Below are 18,727 nucleotides of genomic sequence, written 5' to 3'. Positions count from 1 at the left end.
ATTCAACATCTCTAAAATTGGGATACTTCTTTCATTTGGTGACACCTTCCAGTTACAATGGTTCTTTCCTAGTGGTACATAACCTAGTGGTGTCTAGTGGTGCGTAAGGTACTCCTTAAAATTAGTGTGTCACACATCAGTGAAATGTGGTGATTAGTGATTCCCGTTGTCTGACATCCTGAAACAGCCTTAAGCTTTATGTGTCTCTCATCCTCTGCAATGAATTTTGAGAACTGAATAAATATTTCAGTGTATTTTTTTCTGTTCATGATTAGAGCCAGCATTCGCTATGTGTTGGGTATTATTCTGAGTGTGTATCTGTGTGTGTGTGTATATGTGAAGTGAAGTCATTACATATATAGTCGTATATGTCTATATAGTTATTTACGTGATAAGATTTACTGTATTTTGGAGCTGTGAGGACTAACTGAAAATGTCAGGATTCTTAATGTAAGATATCAGGTTATTTCACTTACTAAGTGCTTTCATTAGCTACTACAACACACATTTTTAAATATAAGTTTTAAATATAAGTTACAACCCGTTCTATAAGAGATACTAAAAGTTACTGCTTAATCTCATTTTACAAATAAGGAAGCTGAAAATCAGACTTGTTAAGTAACTTGCCCAGAATTATGACATAAATTGTAAATTATAATAGAAGTGCATTTGAATTCAGGTCTGCCTGAATTCAGTGCCCTTGCTTCTAATGACTATACCATTTCTGGCTTTAGAAACTGTAATTTGGATTTTTTTTTTTTTTTAACTTTTTGATGGAGGTGGGAGGGAGCAAATCTGGCTTTAGGGGAGTCTATTTTTGTCCTAGGATATTATAAAATAGTCTGTATCAATGCTTTCAAAGAAGGCAAAATAATTGATTTATATTCTTTTATATATTAAGATGGTGATGGAATTTCCTGACAATGTGTTAAATCTTGATGGGCATCAAAATAATGGTACACAGCTGAAGCAGTTCATTCAGGTAAGTTTTAAAAATTAATGTTGTAAATGGCTTGTGTGTGCATGAGCATGTGCGTGTATGTGTGTGTTTTAAGGAGTCAGAGATGTGAGCAGTCATTTTATCTTACCTAGGGCTCTCTAGGTCGTAAGGTTCAGTGTGGTTGTTTTCTTTTACTGTTGCTCCAGTTACATTTACATCCCTGTGATGCGAAAGCTTTGGTGGTGGTTGGTGTGTTACCATTTTACATGTCCGTAAGGCATTAGTTTCACTGGTTTAATTTTAAATTTAATTTCCCTGTTTTTAAAGGATAGGACAGACAACTTTTCTTTGAGAACTTTGTTATTTTCTGTAATTGTTTTCTTTGGTTTAAAAAAAAAACTTTGTATTGTGAATTTTCTGATTTTTATTTAATTCTTTTTTAAATTTTATTTTATTTTTTTATGGAAGTATAGTTGATATACAATGTCATGCTAATTTTTGCTGTACAGCAGAGTGACTAGTTGTACACATGTATGCATTCTTTACATTCTTTTCCTTTGTGGTTTATCCCAGAAGATTGGCTATAGTTCCCTGTGCTGTACAGTAGGACCTTGTTGTTTATGCATTTTAAATGTAATAGTTTGCGGGACTTCCCTGGATGTCCAGTGGTTAAGACTTTACTTTCTAATACAAAGGGTGTGGTGTGAGTTCTGTCTCTGATGAGGAGCTGAGATCCTGCATGCCTCATGGCCAAAAAACCAGAATATAAAAAACAGAAGCAATATTGTAACAAATGCAATAAAGACTTTTAAAAAAATGTAATAGTTTGTGGCTACTAATTCCAAACTCCTAGTCCTATTTAATTTTTAAACAGTGTGATACTTTGTAAATATACTATATATGATCAGTATAAAGGAAGATAAATGGCTAATTTATTTCAAAATTGTTTCAAATTTTGGAGAAAACTGAATTAAAGGTTAGTGGTAAATATGATAATATCCTTCTTGGGAGTTACCTTTCTCACCTTTATTTATTTGTTTTGGTAAACTGGATTATTGGCAAAGAAGGCAGTGGCACCCCACTCCAGTACTCTTGCCTGGAAAATCCCATGGACGGAGGAGCCTGGTAGGCTGCAGTCCATGGGGTCGCTAAGAGTCAGATACGACTGAGTGACTTCACTTTCACTTTTCACTTTCATGCATTGGAGAAGGAAATGGCAACCCACTCCTGTGTTCTTGCATGGAGAATCCCAGGGACGGGGGAGCCTAGTGGGCTGCTGTCTATGGGGTCACACAGAGTCGGACACGACTGAGGTGACTTAGCAGCAGCACACTACATTACTTGTAGTATAACTATAGCTCCAGCCAAGTAGAAGTTACTTCCTGGAGTTTTTGTCTATTTCCCTACATTCATATGCACCAGCATTTTACTCACTGCTGCTGCTGCTGCTAAGTCGCTTCAGTCGTGTCCGACTCTGTGCGACCCCATAGATGGCAGCCTACCAGGCTCCGCTGTCCATGGGATTTTTCAGGCAAGAACACTGGAGTGGGTTGCCATTGCCTTCTCCAGTGCATGAAGATGAAAAGTGAAAGTGAAGTCACTCAGTCGTATCCGACTCTTAGCGACCCCATGGACTGCAGCCTACCAGGCTCCTCCGTCCATGGGATTTTCCAGGCAAGAGTACTGGAGTGGGGTGCCATCGCCTTCTCCGACTCACTCACTGCAGGCTCCTCCATAGGTGAGATGGGCCTTGTTCTCTCCCACTGATCCGTAACACACCTGCTCACGCCTCCAGGTTGAGAACTGCTGCCCTACATGATCACCATCCTAACTTGACTCATGCAGCTAAACATAGTGTGTTGTTAAAGGTTGACAAGGAGACATAGTAAAGCTACATTGTTTTTATTCTTTTTTCTTTTAAAGCTTTTTGTTTTAAGTGAGAGTACTACGCTTAATACTCACATTGAACAAGCACTGGATTTCCAGATGCAGGGTTTCTTTTGGCTGTGCTGGTCACCTACTGCACAGCCCTGGCATCCCAAGCAGTGTTTGTTTATTTTAGCTGTGCCGTGCAGCATGCGGGATCTTAGTTCCCCAGCTCAGGACTGAACCTGTGCCCCCTGCACTGGGAGCTCAGGGTCTTAGCCATTAGACCACCGGGGAAAGTCCGTAAGCAGAGTTTTTCATACTTGAGATTCTAAAACTGGGCTCCGGGGAGGGCAGTGTAAGGGTTGTGGAATAAACTCAGTGCAGCATGGGTAAGGCTGACCCATCTTGCCTTTCTGACTCAGTTGCAGGTAGATGGCAGGCCCTGCCCGGGTTGTACTTACTGCACAAGGATAAGGAATCAGAAGGAGTAGTGAAAGTCATTTTATGTCTTCCTTATGAACTCTTCTTTATCTTTCTTTCCCTTTTTTCTCAGCGACATAGTATGCTTAAGCAACAAGATCTAAGTATTGCCATGGTGGTGACATCACGTGAAGTCTTGAGCGCACTTTCTCAGCTTGTGCCATGTGTGGGTTGTCGTCGCAGTGTGGAACGCCTCTTTTCCCAGCTTGTGGAGTCTGGAAATCCTGCCCTTGAACCCCTGACAGTGGGGCCCAAGGGAGTCCTGTCTGTAACTCGAAGCTGCATGACTGATGCAAAGAAGCTTTATACATTATTTTACGTACATGGGTGAGTATAATCAATTAGGAAACAATGGGTTTGCTTAAGTTTTTAAACTCAGTGACAGTGGGTAGCTTTTTTCTAACTTTGGGGCAAAGCTTAAGTTCAGATTTACCACAAGTAACTTCTGTGTGCCAATGACTGTAAAGTTTCTTTTCTTGAGGGAGAGACAGGCAGTAAACAAATATATACTTCCTGAAGAGTGTTGTTATGAAGACAAACCAGTAAGAGAGATAGAGAATGAGTGGGTAGAACTCACGTGGAGAGTGGTCAGGGAAGGCCGCTCTAATAAAATGACATTGCATATAGGCTAGAATAGAGTGAGGGAGTGAGCCATGTAGTTATTTGGGTGAAGCAGAGAAAGGGCAGCAGGGTAAAGGTTCAGAGATTGGAGTTTCCCCGGCGTGTTTGAAGAATAGCAAGGAAGCCATTGTGACTGGGGGCAGATGAATGAAGGAAACAGTAATAAAAGATGAGGTCAGAGGAGCACCGAGAGGCCTAATTATGTGGTGCTATGCTGAGGTCTTTTATCTTAACTCTGAGACGGGAAGATTTGGGAAGGTTTTGAGCAGAGGAGTACGTGGTCTACCTTGGAGTTACGCTTCCTTTTACCTCTGTGTTACGAGTAAGTGGAAAGCAGAGAAACAAGCTGTTCAATAGTCCATGCAAGAAAGAATAGTGACCAGTATAGTGGCCACAGAGATAATGGGAAATGGCTGGATCCAGTAGTTGCAGTGCCTGGACTAAGTTGCCCCGAGGCATGTGGGATTTTAGTTCCCCAACCGGGGATGGAACCTGAGTCCCCTGCACTGAAAGGCAGATTCTTAATCACTAGACCACCTTGGAAGCCCTAGGAGGAGCAATTTCGCAGAGCTGACTTTTGGGCATATTAATTTGAGGTAGCAATTGGGAGTGCAAGTAGAGTTCAGAGAGTTCTGGCCTAGGGATATAAATTTGTGTCATCAGCATATGCATATATATATACACATACATATGTATATACACATACACACACGCACATGTATCCACACACCCACCTATCAGGTGAAATGTGATCACCAAAGGGTAAGTGGTGTGAATAGGAAAAGAGAAGCTGTCTGAAGGTGGTGGTAGAGATTATGGATTTTTATTCTGCCTAAGAAAAGAAGCTTTGAAGGATTTCTAAATAGAGATAGAAGAATATGATTTTTGTCTTGGAAAGATGACTCCAGCTGCTAAGTGAAACGTAGAATGTAAAGGCAAAGGGTAGACGGCAAGGAGACCATTTGGGAGGCCAACTGTTGGAATTGACTAAGCTAGAGAGGCAAGTTGGACAAGGGTCATAACAGTGGCGGTGATGAGAAATGATCTAATTCTGGATATATTTAAGAGTTGACAACCTATGCTTATTGGTTGGATTCAGGATTTGGATGTTTAGCATTATGTATTTCTGTATTTGCATAACATTTCTGTTGAAGGCTCTTCATCAAGGATAATGTATGTTTATTTATTTTTTAAAAACTTATTAGCTATATGAGCTAGGACTTTTAACAATTATTTTTATTTTGACTGTGCTGGGTCTTCGTTACTACTTGAGCTTTATGCTAGGTGCAGAGAGTGGGGCTCTTCTCTAGTTGTGGTGCGCGGGCTTCCCATTGCAGTGGTTTCTCTTACGGAGCACGGGCTCTTCGGCTTGTGAGCTTTCATAGTTCCTGCTCCCGGTTTCTAGAGCATAGGCTTAATAGTTGTGGCTCATGGGCTTAGTTGCTCCATGGCATGTGGGATCTTGGCAGAACAGGGATTGAACCCATGTCTCCTGCATTGGCACTCAGATTCTTTACCATTGAGCCACCAGGGAATCCCCTGTTTATTTTATTTTTAATTAACCTCCCCCGCCTCTTTTTTTTTTTTGGCCATACTGCACAGCTTGTGGGATTTTAGATCCCTGAGCAGGGATTGAACCTGGGCTCTTGGTAGTGAGCGCTCAGAGTCCTAACCACTGGACCACCAGGGAATTGTCAAGGATAGTGTAAGTTTGGATAAGGGAGTATGGCTGAGTGTCAGGTAGCAATAAGTCATAAAATATTGGAGTGCCAGGCACACTGCTATATACAATGCAGACGTAGGGATGAATGAGATGGATGCAGACTAAGGGAAAGAGTATGTTGAATAGAGCAGGCCTCCTTCAACATTCTGATAGTCTGGGAATGGAATAGGAATATTGTATAGACCCTTGGGTTAGAGTTCATTTGAAGAGAATTTTTCAAAGTGATACGTCTGTAATACTTTAAATATACTTCTCATTAAAGAGCATAAAGATTTTGAAAATTCTCAAGAAAAATTAATGTTAATCAGACCTTTAATGGTTTATTTATTTTTTATTATTTGTTTATTTATTAGGTCCAAACTAAATGACATGATAGATGCTATTCCAAAAAGTAAAAAGAACAAGAGATGTCAGTTGCACTCCTTAGACACGCACAAACCAAAACCTTTGGGGTAAGTAAAATTGATTATCAAGATACTTTGTTAGTGTTAAGATTATAAATGTTGATCCTATTTGGTAAAAAGAGAAGAAACAATGCTAGTTTTATTTCATTAATTGTTTACACTGTAAAATAGAACACCATATAATTGGTCAAAATAAATATGTCTCCTAGTTCTTTTTGCATTGGGTCTATATAGGGTCTCAGTATAAGTTTCACTTCTAAAAGTTTTTTTCCCTTGTATTAAATGTGTTTCAGGGAAAGGAGGTTGAGATCTTTGGTTAATTTATGTAGCCAGTATTAATTTTTTCAAAGTAGTGGTGTCATTTTTTAACCTAATAGTTGTATAAATTATTTTTCTTGTCTTTCTTGTCTTTAGGTCTCCCTAATAATTTATCAAGGATTTACCAAAAAACCCTTGAGTTAGTTAAAGCAATGTGAATTTATGTAACTAATTTGCAGTTTTCTTCTTGATTAGATGCTACAGTGCCCAAGGCTGCCCCCTTCTCCCAGCTCAGTGTCAAGTTTCCCCTTGAAAATTGCTTGGGGTTGGGGGTGGGTGGTAAGGAGAAGTCATGGAATTTGAAGGGAGTTTCTAAGAAGTAACTTTTGGGGAGAATGGGATGATATAAAACTGTGCTCCTGAATTAATTTTAGAAGTTAGTTTTTTGAACATCTCGTTAGTATTGTTGACATTTTCCTCCTTGGTAAAAAGATCTGGATGACCAGGTGGTGGTATGTTAATCTCTTTTTTGCCCCCATACTCAGGAACAAAAAAATTTTTTTAAACTTTCATCATGAAGACTGTCAAACACATAGAAAAGTAGAGAGACTATACAAGGACCCTGTTGCCCCCAAATACCTTTACCCAGACTCACTTGTTACCAGGATTTGCCACATTTATTTCATTTGTTTGCCTTTTCCTTTGCTGAAGTATTTTAAAGCAAATTCCAGACATCATGTTATTTTACTACTACATTCATCTCTAAATACAGTGACATTTTCTTTCATGACAGTGCCATTATAACACCTAACAAAAACTTAACTACAATAATGTAATACCCAGTTGATATTCACGTTTCACCGACTCTCTCTGAAAGTGTCTTCTTACATTGATTTGTTAGAATCAAGATTTACATAAGAATCACACATGATTTCTAAATGTGAGAACTCTAAACGCAGTAAAGCTCTGTACAACCTCAAATGGTTATCTAAGGATAATTATTTCACATACCTGATTTACCAGTATCTTTAAAGAATTCCTGACTCTCTGAGTGCAGAATTTAGTCTGATTTTCATTGGACAGTAACCTTTATCTGAATAACCTGTTGACTAAAACCACAGAATAGTCTGATACAATACAAAGCCTGCCTTCTGTTTCTTGATTATGAATGTTTGTCACTGAGGAACTGAAAAGCAAGAGCTACCTCACATGGTAAACATCTGTGCCCATTGCTACCTTCCTACAAAGACCAGTCGTTCCATTTTTGCTCTGGATTCCATTGCTCTCTTGTTCTTGACTTTGCTTCATTGATTACTTTCATTAAATTGACATATAGCTGTGTCTGCCTATGTTTTAGCTTAGAAATAAAAAACATAACCTCCACAGGCTTCACATCCAATGTCAGCTCTAGCCCTACCACATAGGAAGCCAGATGTTTTGGAAGATTGTTTGCCGAATTATGCAATCAGTGTGAGTGGAGTTAGTTGATCTTAAGCAACACCTCCTAAGGTAGTTTCAGTTATTCCCCGTGCCATGTGGATAGCTGGTCAGAGTATAGTCTGCTTAGCCAAGACTTCTCCTCCACTTTGGATGGTCACCGCCATTCTGTGCTACTATGACTTTTTGTATTTTTCCACTGTTGTTCCCCCCTTTCATTTTCTTCAGGGGAAGGTATAATACAGTTAATTAGGTTTTAGCCTAACCAATAGTAACAGTCCAGTTCAGTCTTTCTTAGAGTATTCTCATATTCATACAAGCAAACCTAGGTTATTGTCTGGGAGTAAGTGTGTGGTCTGAAAGAAAGGTCTAGGCCCAGGTTGTAGGCCTGTAGCTGATGGGTGGTGTACCGCTGACTCTTGAACAGCACAGGGGTTAGGAGCACAGATCCTCCACACAGTGGAAAATTTTAGTGTAACTGCTAGTTGGCAATTTCATATATTATACATGGTTCCTTCATGTCCTCATATTCAGTAACTGCAGATTGTGTAGTGCGGTGGTATTTACTATTGAAAAAAATCCACGTGTAAGTTGACCTGCGCAAGTCAGCCTCGTGTTGTTCAGTGGTCAGCCGTATAAGATCACCTACAGGAAGAGTAGGGTAACAGAAAGGAATGCTGAGGACTTCAGTTTAATGGTAAGAAAGAATAAGTCTAAAGAAACTTGAGAGAGTGGCTGGAGAGGCAGGAGGAAACCACGGGAAAAGAGTGTTTTGGGGGGCAGGGAGTTGGACAGCTGTGTTGAAGGTTGCTGAGTTATCAAGGACCTCAGAGTCCATTGGATATAGCAACACCAAGATAATTGGTGATCTTGATGAGCGGATCTGTGGTTGAATGCATCAGAATCCAGATCAGAATGTGTAGAAAAATGCATGCATTGCAGGGTCTTAATGGACTAAGCTGTCAGTGGAAAGTATGGAAGTAGAACAAAGAAGTGAAAAGACTCCCTTTTTCAGAAAGCTTGATCTTGACAGGAAGAAGAAGTATAAAGACATTTGGTTTGGAGAGATTATGGATAAAATCTTGATTTGAGTTATAGAATTTCAAGTTGTTTTAGAATAATGCTTTCACATTCTGATGGTATAATAGTCATTCCCCAGCCCTTTTCATCAAAACTGAGAATTTGAGAGTTATGTGGATCACTGAAGCATAATTAGAAAATTTGAAATTTGGGAGATGAGAGTAGAAGGATGTAACATGCAAGGCAGAGCAGGAGTTGAGGTGTTTGCTTCAAAAACAAGAACCATTCACCCTTTCTTAAGCCCTTGTGAGATGAGACTAGGGAGCTGAATTGTATGTCTGATCTTATATGGTGGGCAGGGGGTTGAGAAATACCTATTTAGCTATAGAAAGTAGGTTAAGTAAAGATTCAGAAGTGTTTCCATCTCAAGCATCCCAGGTAATGAATTTCTAGGACTAGTGAGACCTGCAGAAGAACAGGCAGGAGCCAGTTGTTCAGAATCATGAAAAATCAAGAAGACTATCATTGAATGGAAAATAGAAACACATTTCTCTTGGAATGCACATCTGCAACAAAGCAAAATGCGTGACCAGCGCCACATTGAAACCTGTGGGGGAGGGAGAGTCTGGGAAGTTTTTAGTAAGTTTTTAAAAAATTATTTGTGTAGTACTACTAATTTAGGCTGTGTTAAGTGTTCATCTTAGTATGCTATCTTTATTTTCAAAAATGTAAAATTTTATTTAATTAGATTAATTTGTGACTTTCCCAGCTACTTGTAAATATGAAGGTAGATAAGAATTTTGTTGCCATGGGCTAGCTATAAAGTCACATTAAGTAGATCAACACTTGTTAGCATTTTCAATTTGTGGAAAGTTGATCCGTGTATAGAAGTGAAAATATTTTGCAATTTTTTCAGCCCTTTTGACTTTAACATTTCAAGTAGATATGCTCATAAAATGCTTACTATATTAAACAGTTACTATCTTGATAAATGTAAATGTTAAATTATTATCAAGTAAACGTAATAGTTGAGCACACGTTTTTGTGTAAAGATATGAGCTCCTGTATAAATAACATTTTAATATGGTTAAAGTAAATATGTAATTATATACAAATTTGCAAACTTACCCTACTAATATATCTTAATGTATTAAAGAGTTCATGATCTTAATTTAGACTATAGAAATTATTCCTTCAGATCATCTCAGTGTCACTAAGCTTTGTACTGTACTGTACTACAGTGAAGGGAGCAGTAGCAGTGTCAGTTCAGAGAAGTTAAGTACAGATAAGAGGAGTAGTGAAGACCACAGGAAGGACAGCAAGTGTAGGATCATTTTCCATTATGGACCTTTCCAGGGAACAGCCAGGTAAAATCAAGCACTCCTTTACTCCGCTTTTTAAAATGTTTTTCCATTATATATTCCTCCATCTCACTAAGATTTATTTCTTTCTGCAGAGGTTGTTGGATGGATGTATGGGAACTCATGTCCCAAGAATGCAGGGATGAAGTAGTTTTAATCGACTCTAGTTGTCTTTTAGAAACGCTAGAAACGTATCTGCGAAAACACAGGTAAGTCCAAAGGTCATGATGATGTAGTGGGAAGATGCTTTAGGTGTCAGTCACCTTCTTCCTGTAATAGGACTCTACTGCTGCTGCTAAGTCGGTTCAGTCGTGTCGACTCTGTGCGACCCCATAGACGGCAGCCCACCAGGCCCCCCCATCCCTAGGATTCTCCAGGCAAGAACACTGGAGTGGGTTGCCATTTCCCTCTCCAATGCATGAAAGTGAAAAGTCAAAGTGAAGTCGCTCAGTCGTGTCCGACTCTTAGCGACCCCGTGGACTGCAGTCTACCAGGCTCCTCCGTCCATGGGATTTTCCAGGCAGGAGTACTGGAGTGGGGTGCCATAGTACTCCAGCCCTCCCGTTAATACCTGCCACCAGGCGGAGCTTAGTGCTAGGGCAGGAAGTTCCTTTATGGCACGATGCTCAGTGTTGACCTTCTTGTGTTTTACCTGTTGGTTCCAGGCCAGCCTTTCAAGGAACACAGAGTGACTGTGAATTGAATAAAGTGTACTTAATCACTGTGGAAATTCTTATATTCCTTGTTTTTGATGGATGTGTTTCATGGTATCATTTTCAAAATTAAAGTTAAAATAGCAGCTTTTACTTAGTAATATTTTCAATTATTTTTTCTTTGTCAAGAGCTAAAAATAGAGTTGGAAATCATGTGCTTCGTGTATTATAAAAGTAACTTCAGATTTTTCTTTTTAGAATACTACTTTACAAAGAATTTTCCAAGTGTCATTAACATTTGCAAATTCATAGGGAGGGAGAGTACAGTAGGAAAGGAAACCCATAAAGGAGGCATCTAGAGGTGGCGTTGTGCTGTTTGTCACGTGTTGGGTTTGTGGTTATGTGTCTTATGTCTTTGGGACAGATATACACAATTACTTTGGGGACGCTTCTAGAAAACACACGTAAATTATAAAAACTGGCATTATCAAGGTTGGTGTTCATATGGCAATGAGCTAATGACTTAATCTGCATACTAAGTTTATTAAGTGTTTTTCTTTTTTCAATTACAACTTTCTTGTTTTTTGCCTTATTGGTTGATTGTACCGAAAAGAATAGAGAATGTCAGTTATTTGGAGTTTGGGAAGTAAATGTAAAACAAATGAATGTATAGGTCCGTCATAGATACCTTTCTTTTTCAATATATATTTCCTTGTATTCAGTATGAATTGGCCCATCCAAAAGAGCTTTTTTGGGTGATAAATTAGTAGTTACTAGAGCTAACATTTTGAAATTTCCTATATTGGTTGCAGATATTTCCTGTGTTTGGGGGGCAGTATTTTATAGGAAAGGTGGAGTCCGTTTTATAAATATATTAAGGATTCAGGGGAAGAAGTACAATTAGGAGCAGTTAAGGAAGATTGCAGTGAATCTGGGTTCTACTGATTATAACTTTGTACAGATTACTTTTCTGTGCTTCCGTGTTTTTCTGTTTTAAGAAAAAATAGTATTCCTATAGAACTTATTATAAGATTAAATTTGTTAGGATTGATGATACATAATAAGACTTACTTAGAACAGTATCTGGCACATAGTAAGCACATCAGGGAATATGCGTCTGCCAGATTTGCAAGTCCTTGTTATTCCTGTGTAACTAGTTCTTATTTTAGGTACAGTTTGAGTTTTTGAGGTACAGTCAGTTGAAAATGATTTCTAAAGGTCTGAATAGTGGATGTTCTTGGCACATCTATTTTTATTTAATAGATTTTTCTGAGCAGTGTATAATAAAGATTTTATAACACTATTTAAATTATAATAGTGCATTATTAGAAATTAGGTGTTAGAAACTCTGAAACCTCTGTCTTAAGAAACTTTTTTTTTTTAATTTGTGTGCAAGGTTACTTTTGAAAACAGGAAAAATCACTTTCTTACAGCTTCTGTATAAAATTTTAAATGACTGTTTGCTTATGTTTATGCTACTTAACGATCATGTACAGTCAAACATATTAAACTGATGATTTAAAGCAGTAAGATATAGGGAAAATATTTCAAGCTTTATTATTGGTACTATATGATATTTAACCATTTATTTACTAAAAAAATGTAGACTTACCATTTATAGCCTCAAAATGTGGAAGTAATTTTATTTCTGTGTCTAAGACCATTTCTCCCACCAAGGGGAAGACTTTTTAAAAATTGTGATAAAAAATACATAACATGCGTTTACTTCTTAACAGTTTTTAAGTGTATAGCACAGTACTGTCAACTATTTACTAGCTATTGTGCACTGGATCTCTAGAACTTTTTCATCTTGTGTGACTGAAGCTAAACCCACCTGTTGACTGAAAACTCCTCGTCTCCGTCTCCCTGCACCCCCTGCCAGCCACCGTTCTGTTTTCTGTTTGAGTTCAGTCACTTCATGTAACTCATATAGGTGGGATCATGCCGTATTTGTCTTTTGTGTTTAGCTTGTTTCACTTAGCATAATGTCCTCAAGGTTTACCCATGTTTTAACACATGACAGAATTATCTCTTTTTAAGGATGAATAATGTCCCATTGTATGTATACACTGTGTCCATCTATCAGTGGACATTTAGGTTGTTCTCACATATTGGCTTTTGTGAAAAATGCTGTAGTGAACATGGATGTGTGCCAAAAGCTCTTGGAGATTCCGTTTTTAATTCTTTTGTATGTGTTCCCAGAATTGGGATTGCTGGATTATATGGTAATTCTATTCTTAATTTTTTAAGGAAATGCTATACTATTTGCCATGCTGGCAGCCACTTTATAATCTTGTCAACAGTGTGCAAGGAAGGGTTCCAGTATTTCCAGATCCTTGACAACACTTGTTATTTTCTAATTAAAAAAAAAACTATATATATATATATATATATATATTTGGTTGTGCTGGGTCTTAGTTGATGCACTTGGGGTCTTCAGTCTTCATTGCGGCATTAGGGCTCTTTAGTTGGAGCCTGTGAACTCTAGTTGTGGTGTGTGAAATCTGGTTCCCAGACCAGGGATTGAACCTGGGCTCCCTGCATTGGGAGTGCAGTCTTAGCTGCCGAGCCACCAGGGAAGTCTCTCTTTTCTAATTTTTGATAGTGGCCATACAGTGGGCTTGAGGTGATCTCATGTGGTTTTGATTAGCATCTCCCTGATGATTAGTGATGTTGAGCATTTTATCATGTACTTACTAGCCTCTCTTTGAAGTGTCTGTTCATGTCCTTTGTCCACTTTTTAATCCTACTTTTTTTTTGTCTGTTATTGAATTGTGAGAGTGCCGTATTCTATACATTAACCCCTTGTCCAGTGTGTGGTCTGTAAATACTTTCTCTGTTCCATAGGTTGGCCTTCACTCTGTTGTTTCCTTTACTGCACAGAAGTTTTTAGGTTTGATGCAGTCTCATTTGTCTTTTTTATTTTGTTCCTTGTGCTTTTGATTCCATATGCGAGAAGTCATCACCTATTCCATTGTTACATGTTCTCTAACAGTTTTACAGTTTCAGGTCTTAATATTTAGGTCTTTAACACATTTTGAATTAATTTTTGTATATTTCTGTGTCTCTTTTTTAACTGTTAGTGAAACAGTGATTTAACTTTACTTGCCAACATGATTGCATCTGTTTACAAAGTGGGCTTAGAGCTTCTGTTTTAACAGATATTCATTTCAAGAAACAGAGTTATCTGCTATTGGGTCAAAAAGATGTGCATAACAAAATAATTGTATGACATTGTAAGGGTAAATGCTATAATGATAAGTGTAAGTCAGAGATAATGGGAATACAGGAAGGTTGAATTTTAGTTATGGAAATTGCAAGAGGCTTTTTTAAGGATGGGTATGATTTAGGCAAATGGAGATGGATGTGGAGGGGAGTGGGGAGGAAGCAGAAGCAAAAAAAGACTTTGTAGTAGGGACGCATCAGTTATGTACAAAGTAATCCATTGTCCATGGAAGCAACCTAAATGTTCATTGACAGGTGAGTGGATTAGGGAGATGATGTGTGTGCCCATGCATGCACACAGTGGAGTACTGCTCAGCCAGAAGAAGGACCAAAATAATGCCATTTGTAGCAGCATGGATGGACCTGGAGATGATCATGTTCTGTGCTTAGTTGCTCAGTTTTGTCTGACTCTCTGTGGCCAGGCTCCTCTGTCCATGGAATTTTCTAGGCAAAAATACTGAAGTGGGTTACCATTTTCCTCCTCCACGGGATCTTCCCGACTTGGTGATCAAACCTGCATCTCTTGTGTCTCCTGCATTAGCAGGTGGATTCTTCACCACAGAGCCACCTGGGAAACCCCAGAGATTATCACATTAAGTGAAGTAAATCACAAAGGCAAATTCCATATGATATCACTTATATGTGGAATCTAAAATATGATACAAATCAACTTACTTACAAAACAGAAACGGACTCACAGACATAGAAAACCAGCTTATGGTTACCAGAGGGGGAAGAAAACAGGGGAGGGATAAATTAGGAGTTTGGGATTAGCAGGTACACACATTGCTATGTATAAAATAGATAAACAACAAGATCCTACTGTATATATAGCACAGGAACTATATTCAATATTCTGTAATAAACCATTATGGAAAAGACTATGGGAAAGAACTTGTGTGTGTGTCTGTGTGTGTATCTGAATCACTGTGGTATACACCAGAAACTAACACAACATCATACATCAGCTATACTTCAATTAAAGAAAAATGAAAGTAGTCCATTTGTATATATTGTATATGTACGGGGGCAGGGCAGTGTAGAGGGACCATGAAGGGAGAGGCGGGTCTTGGGAAAAAGTCTGGAAATAGTAGGTTGGGTAAGAGAAGAAAGCACCGGAGGCCTTAACAAGTTTGAACTTTATTTGTAGATGGTGGGGAGGTTTTTAAGCTGAGAGTGAGGTAATGAGATGTTTTAAAAAATTATTTTGGTATGAGAGCTGCATTAGAGCTAGTAAGAGTGGAAGCAGGGAAATGTATTAGGAAGCATTTTTTTTTTTTTAATTGACTAGGCAATTTAAAACAGGGCAGAGGGAGTTGAAAAGAAGTAACCTTCCTCAGTGTAAGAAAGAGTTGATACCAATTGGCTCCACCCCTAAAAGCAGGAGTTGCAATTAACTAAGGAGTTGGAATTACCTGAGGTTCCATCCTGGGTGACTGTGTAAATGGTGATTTCTTCACACCTATGGAAGGTAACATAGGAAGGGGACTGTGTTGCCCTTGGTTTTGGACATCTATGTTGTCCCGCATTTTTCAGCATGGGTCTGGCCTTCAGGCAAGGACAGAGCCTTGAGCGGAGCTGTGGAGTTGATATGTTGACGGGAACCGCTGTGGGAGTAGATAAGCTCACCTGGATAGATAAATTTAAATCATAGAGAGCAAAATTTCCTCATTCCATCACAGCCAATCTTCTCAGAGAGCCAATTACTAATATTGTGAGCCTGACCGAATTCTTCCTTACTTTAGGAATTCAAAAATAGACCAGACTCTTATTTTTTCTTTTCTGATTGAATGATGTTTGGTTTCTAGAAGAAAATATTGTTATCCTTCTACTTCACATGCTCTTCTACACTTTTACCGCATTTAGTTCAGTTCAGTCGCTCAGTCGTGTCCGACTCTTTGCAACCCCATGAATCACAGCACGCCAGGCCTCCCTGTCCATCACCAGCTACCGGAGTTCACTCAGACTCATGTCCATTGAGTCAGTGATGCCATCCAGCCATCTCATCCTCTGTCGTCCCCTTCTCCTCCTGCCCCCAATCCCTCCCAGCATCAGAGTCTTTTCCAATGAGTCAACTCTTCGCATGAGGTGGCCAAAGTAGTGGAGTTTCAGCTTTAGCATCATTCCTTCCAAAGAAATCCCAGGGCTGATCTCCTTCAGAATGGACTGGTTGGATCTCCTTGCAGTCCAAGGGACTCTCAAGAGTCTTCTCCAACACCACAGTTCAAAAGCATTAATTCTTTGGCACTCAGCCTTCTTCACAGTCCAACTCTCTCAGTACACTTAAGTTGAAATACATTTCTACATATATGTTGTATATATTATTTATGTGTGTGTTGAGAAACATACTTTTTTGTGTGTGTGGAAGAAAGAATTTGACATTTAGGAAATTACCAGTAAACTAAAAATACATGTACCACTTTCCTATTCTTCTTGCCCTCCCCACCCTACATATTAATACTTAGTTGGTGATGTATTTATTAAAATGTCAACATTTGAATCAAGGTTTACTGGTTGAAGGGCTTCCCTTGTAGCTCAGTCAGTAAAGAATCTGCCTGCAGTGCAGGAGACCCGGGTTCAATCCCTGAGTTAGGAAGATCCCCTGGAGAAGGAAATGGCAACCCACTCCAATATCCTTGCCTGGAAAATCTCATGGACCGAGGAGCCTGGTGGGCTGCAGTCCATGGGGTAACAAAGAGTCGGGCACGACTGAGCAACTAACACTTTACTGGTTGAAGATACCAACTATTTTCAGAGACTGAAAGGAGAGGGATCCTAGAGTCATTGGTTGGTAGCCTCTGTTGTTCTATTTCTGACCTGCACAGATAGCTCGTGAAGTGACGATACATAGTCCTTGGCAACTAATATCTTCTGGGCATGTATTTTATGAACTAACAGATATTTATCTGCTTCATTCTTTTAGGCCCATGTGTTTCTCTAGTTTAAAAAGCATTTGCAAGTGGAGAACTAGCTATAGCTGTGTAATCCCTAAATGTGTATTTACCTTATATGTGTATGACTTCAGTGTGTGGAGGCTTTTTTTAATACTCAATGTGGGAGGGGAGTGTCATTGTCTAGTAAACTGTTAAATACCTCATGAAATAATTACACAGCCAGTTCTTAATTTTGAAATTTTTCTTTTCAACAGGTTTTGTACTGATTGCAAAAATAAAGTCCTGCGAGCCTATAATATCCTTATTGGTGAACTTGATTGCAGCAAAGAGAAGGGCTACTGTGCTGCACTTTATGAAGGCTTGCGGTGCTGTCCACACGAGCGACACATTCATGTTTGCTGTGAGACAGACTTCATTGCACATCTTCTGGGTCGTGCTGAGCCAGAGTTCGCAGGAGGGTATGAGTATGTAATTTGCTAGAATGGGCTATCTAGCGCTTTGCTTCATTTTATCCTTCTGCCTCAGTACATATGTGTGTAAATTAAAGTGTGCCTGTACAGATTTTGCTTTTTTTTAAATATGCATTTAGTTGAGTAAAAAAAGGGAGAAAGTATTGATCCATTGTCTGCTTATTGTTGCTTGAAGTAGGAATTCCGGCTTTTTTTGGCTTTTATTATTATAGCTTATCATTTTCACTTGAAAATGATTAGAAGGGATTTTTTCCTCCCCTCCATCCATGCATTTCCATGTTTAAATTTTGTTTATAATGACGGTTTTTGCATAGGAAACAAGATCTTTGCAACAGGGGTTTAAGAAATACTTTACTGAATGTAATTCATGAACTGTGGATGTTATTATTAAATTACAGAGGAACCTAAAATTTTATCTCTGGCTTTGTTGTAAAAGTCAGGAAAAATTGTTCACAGAATACATTGAACCCACTCCCCCTCTGTTTTGTGTATTAGCTGTCATTTGAGTGCCTGTTTTCTGCTAGGCATTTAGAATACAAACACCACTTCTGTCACTGAAGTTGGTGATCATTTCTAGTGAAGACTAGCCTAGAGGGCTTTTGCCCGGGATTGAATCACTTTGGCATTGTCTTTCTCCATTCCCCATCAAAAAGAACAAAAACCAAGTAGGCATTTGGTATAATTGGAAGGTGAACTGTCATGCCTGCTATGAGCTGGACACTTAAATATGTGACGTCTTTGTGCCCCCAAAAACATTTCTTTAGGGCCAGTTCCTGAATTACCTTCTTTTTAGCAGTATTAGGACTAAGTTCTACTTGCATGTGTATTTTGCATTGGTAATATACATGTGTGCTTGTGTATTTATATATATGTTGAGTTTGAATGTATAAATGTCTTGTTATTAGTTTGTTTACTAGATATGCAGATTATGTTTAAAACCTGAACCTGCAGAGAGGTGTTATCAATCTCTTACTGTTTCAGCTTAAGAGTTGTAGGAAACATGTGTGATTTATTCTTCTTTACAGGAGAAGAGAAAGGCATGCTAAGACAATAGATATAGCTCAAGAAGAAGTTCTGACCTGCTTGGGAATTCATCTTTATGAAAGACTGCATCGAATCTGGCAAAAACTGCGGGCAGAAGAGCAGACATGGCAGATGCTTTTCTATCTTGGTGTTGATGCTTTACGCAAGAGTTTTGAGGTAAGAACAGTGGACTGCTTCAGTGTCTGGACTGCTTAGTTATTAGATGGAATCTTTTTTTTTTTTTTTCTAATTATTTCTTGATTGTACTGGGTCTCTTTGCTACATGAGGGCTTTTTTCTTGTGGCCTTCTCACTGTGGTAGCTTCTCTTGTCGCACAGCACAGGCTCTG

General features: G+C 38.8%; 1 protein-coding gene across 2 annotated transcripts in view; it reads left to right on the top strand.

Annotated features, from left to right (window-relative positions):
* Nucleotides 1–779: 779 nt before the first annotated feature.
* The window catches only part of GGNBP2 (gametogenetin binding protein 2), a 25,053-nt gene continuing 7,105 nt past the window's right edge, over nt 780–18,727 (top strand). Inside the window, exons 1-6 of one of the 2 annotated variants that reach the window (XM_010861555.1) lie at nt 780–982; nt 3,363–3,616; nt 5,987–6,085; nt 10,209–10,322; nt 17,140–17,349; nt 18,381–18,555. In XM_010861555.1, the coding sequence (XP_010859857.1) occupies nt 902–982; nt 3,363–3,616; nt 5,987–6,085; nt 10,209–10,322; nt 17,140–17,349; nt 18,381–18,555 (933 nt within the window). In that variant the 5' untranslated portion in view covers nt 780–901. The remainder of the gene's footprint in view (nt 983–3,362; nt 3,617–5,986; nt 6,086–10,208; nt 10,323–17,139; nt 17,350–18,380; nt 18,556–18,727) is intronic. The other variant, XM_010861556.1, reaches the window with a different exon arrangement.

The sequence above is a fragment of the Bison bison genome, unplaced genomic scaffold (genome assembly GCF_000754665.1).
Source record: "Bison bison bison isolate TAMUID 2011002044 unplaced genomic scaffold, Bison_UMD1.0 scf7180017864472, whole genome shotgun sequence".
NCBI classification, from domain to species: Eukaryota; Metazoa; Chordata; class Mammalia; order Artiodactyla; family Bovidae; genus Bison; species Bison bison.
Note: the sequence above shows the minus strand (reverse complement) of the source record. Positions and strands in the feature narration are given on the sequence as shown.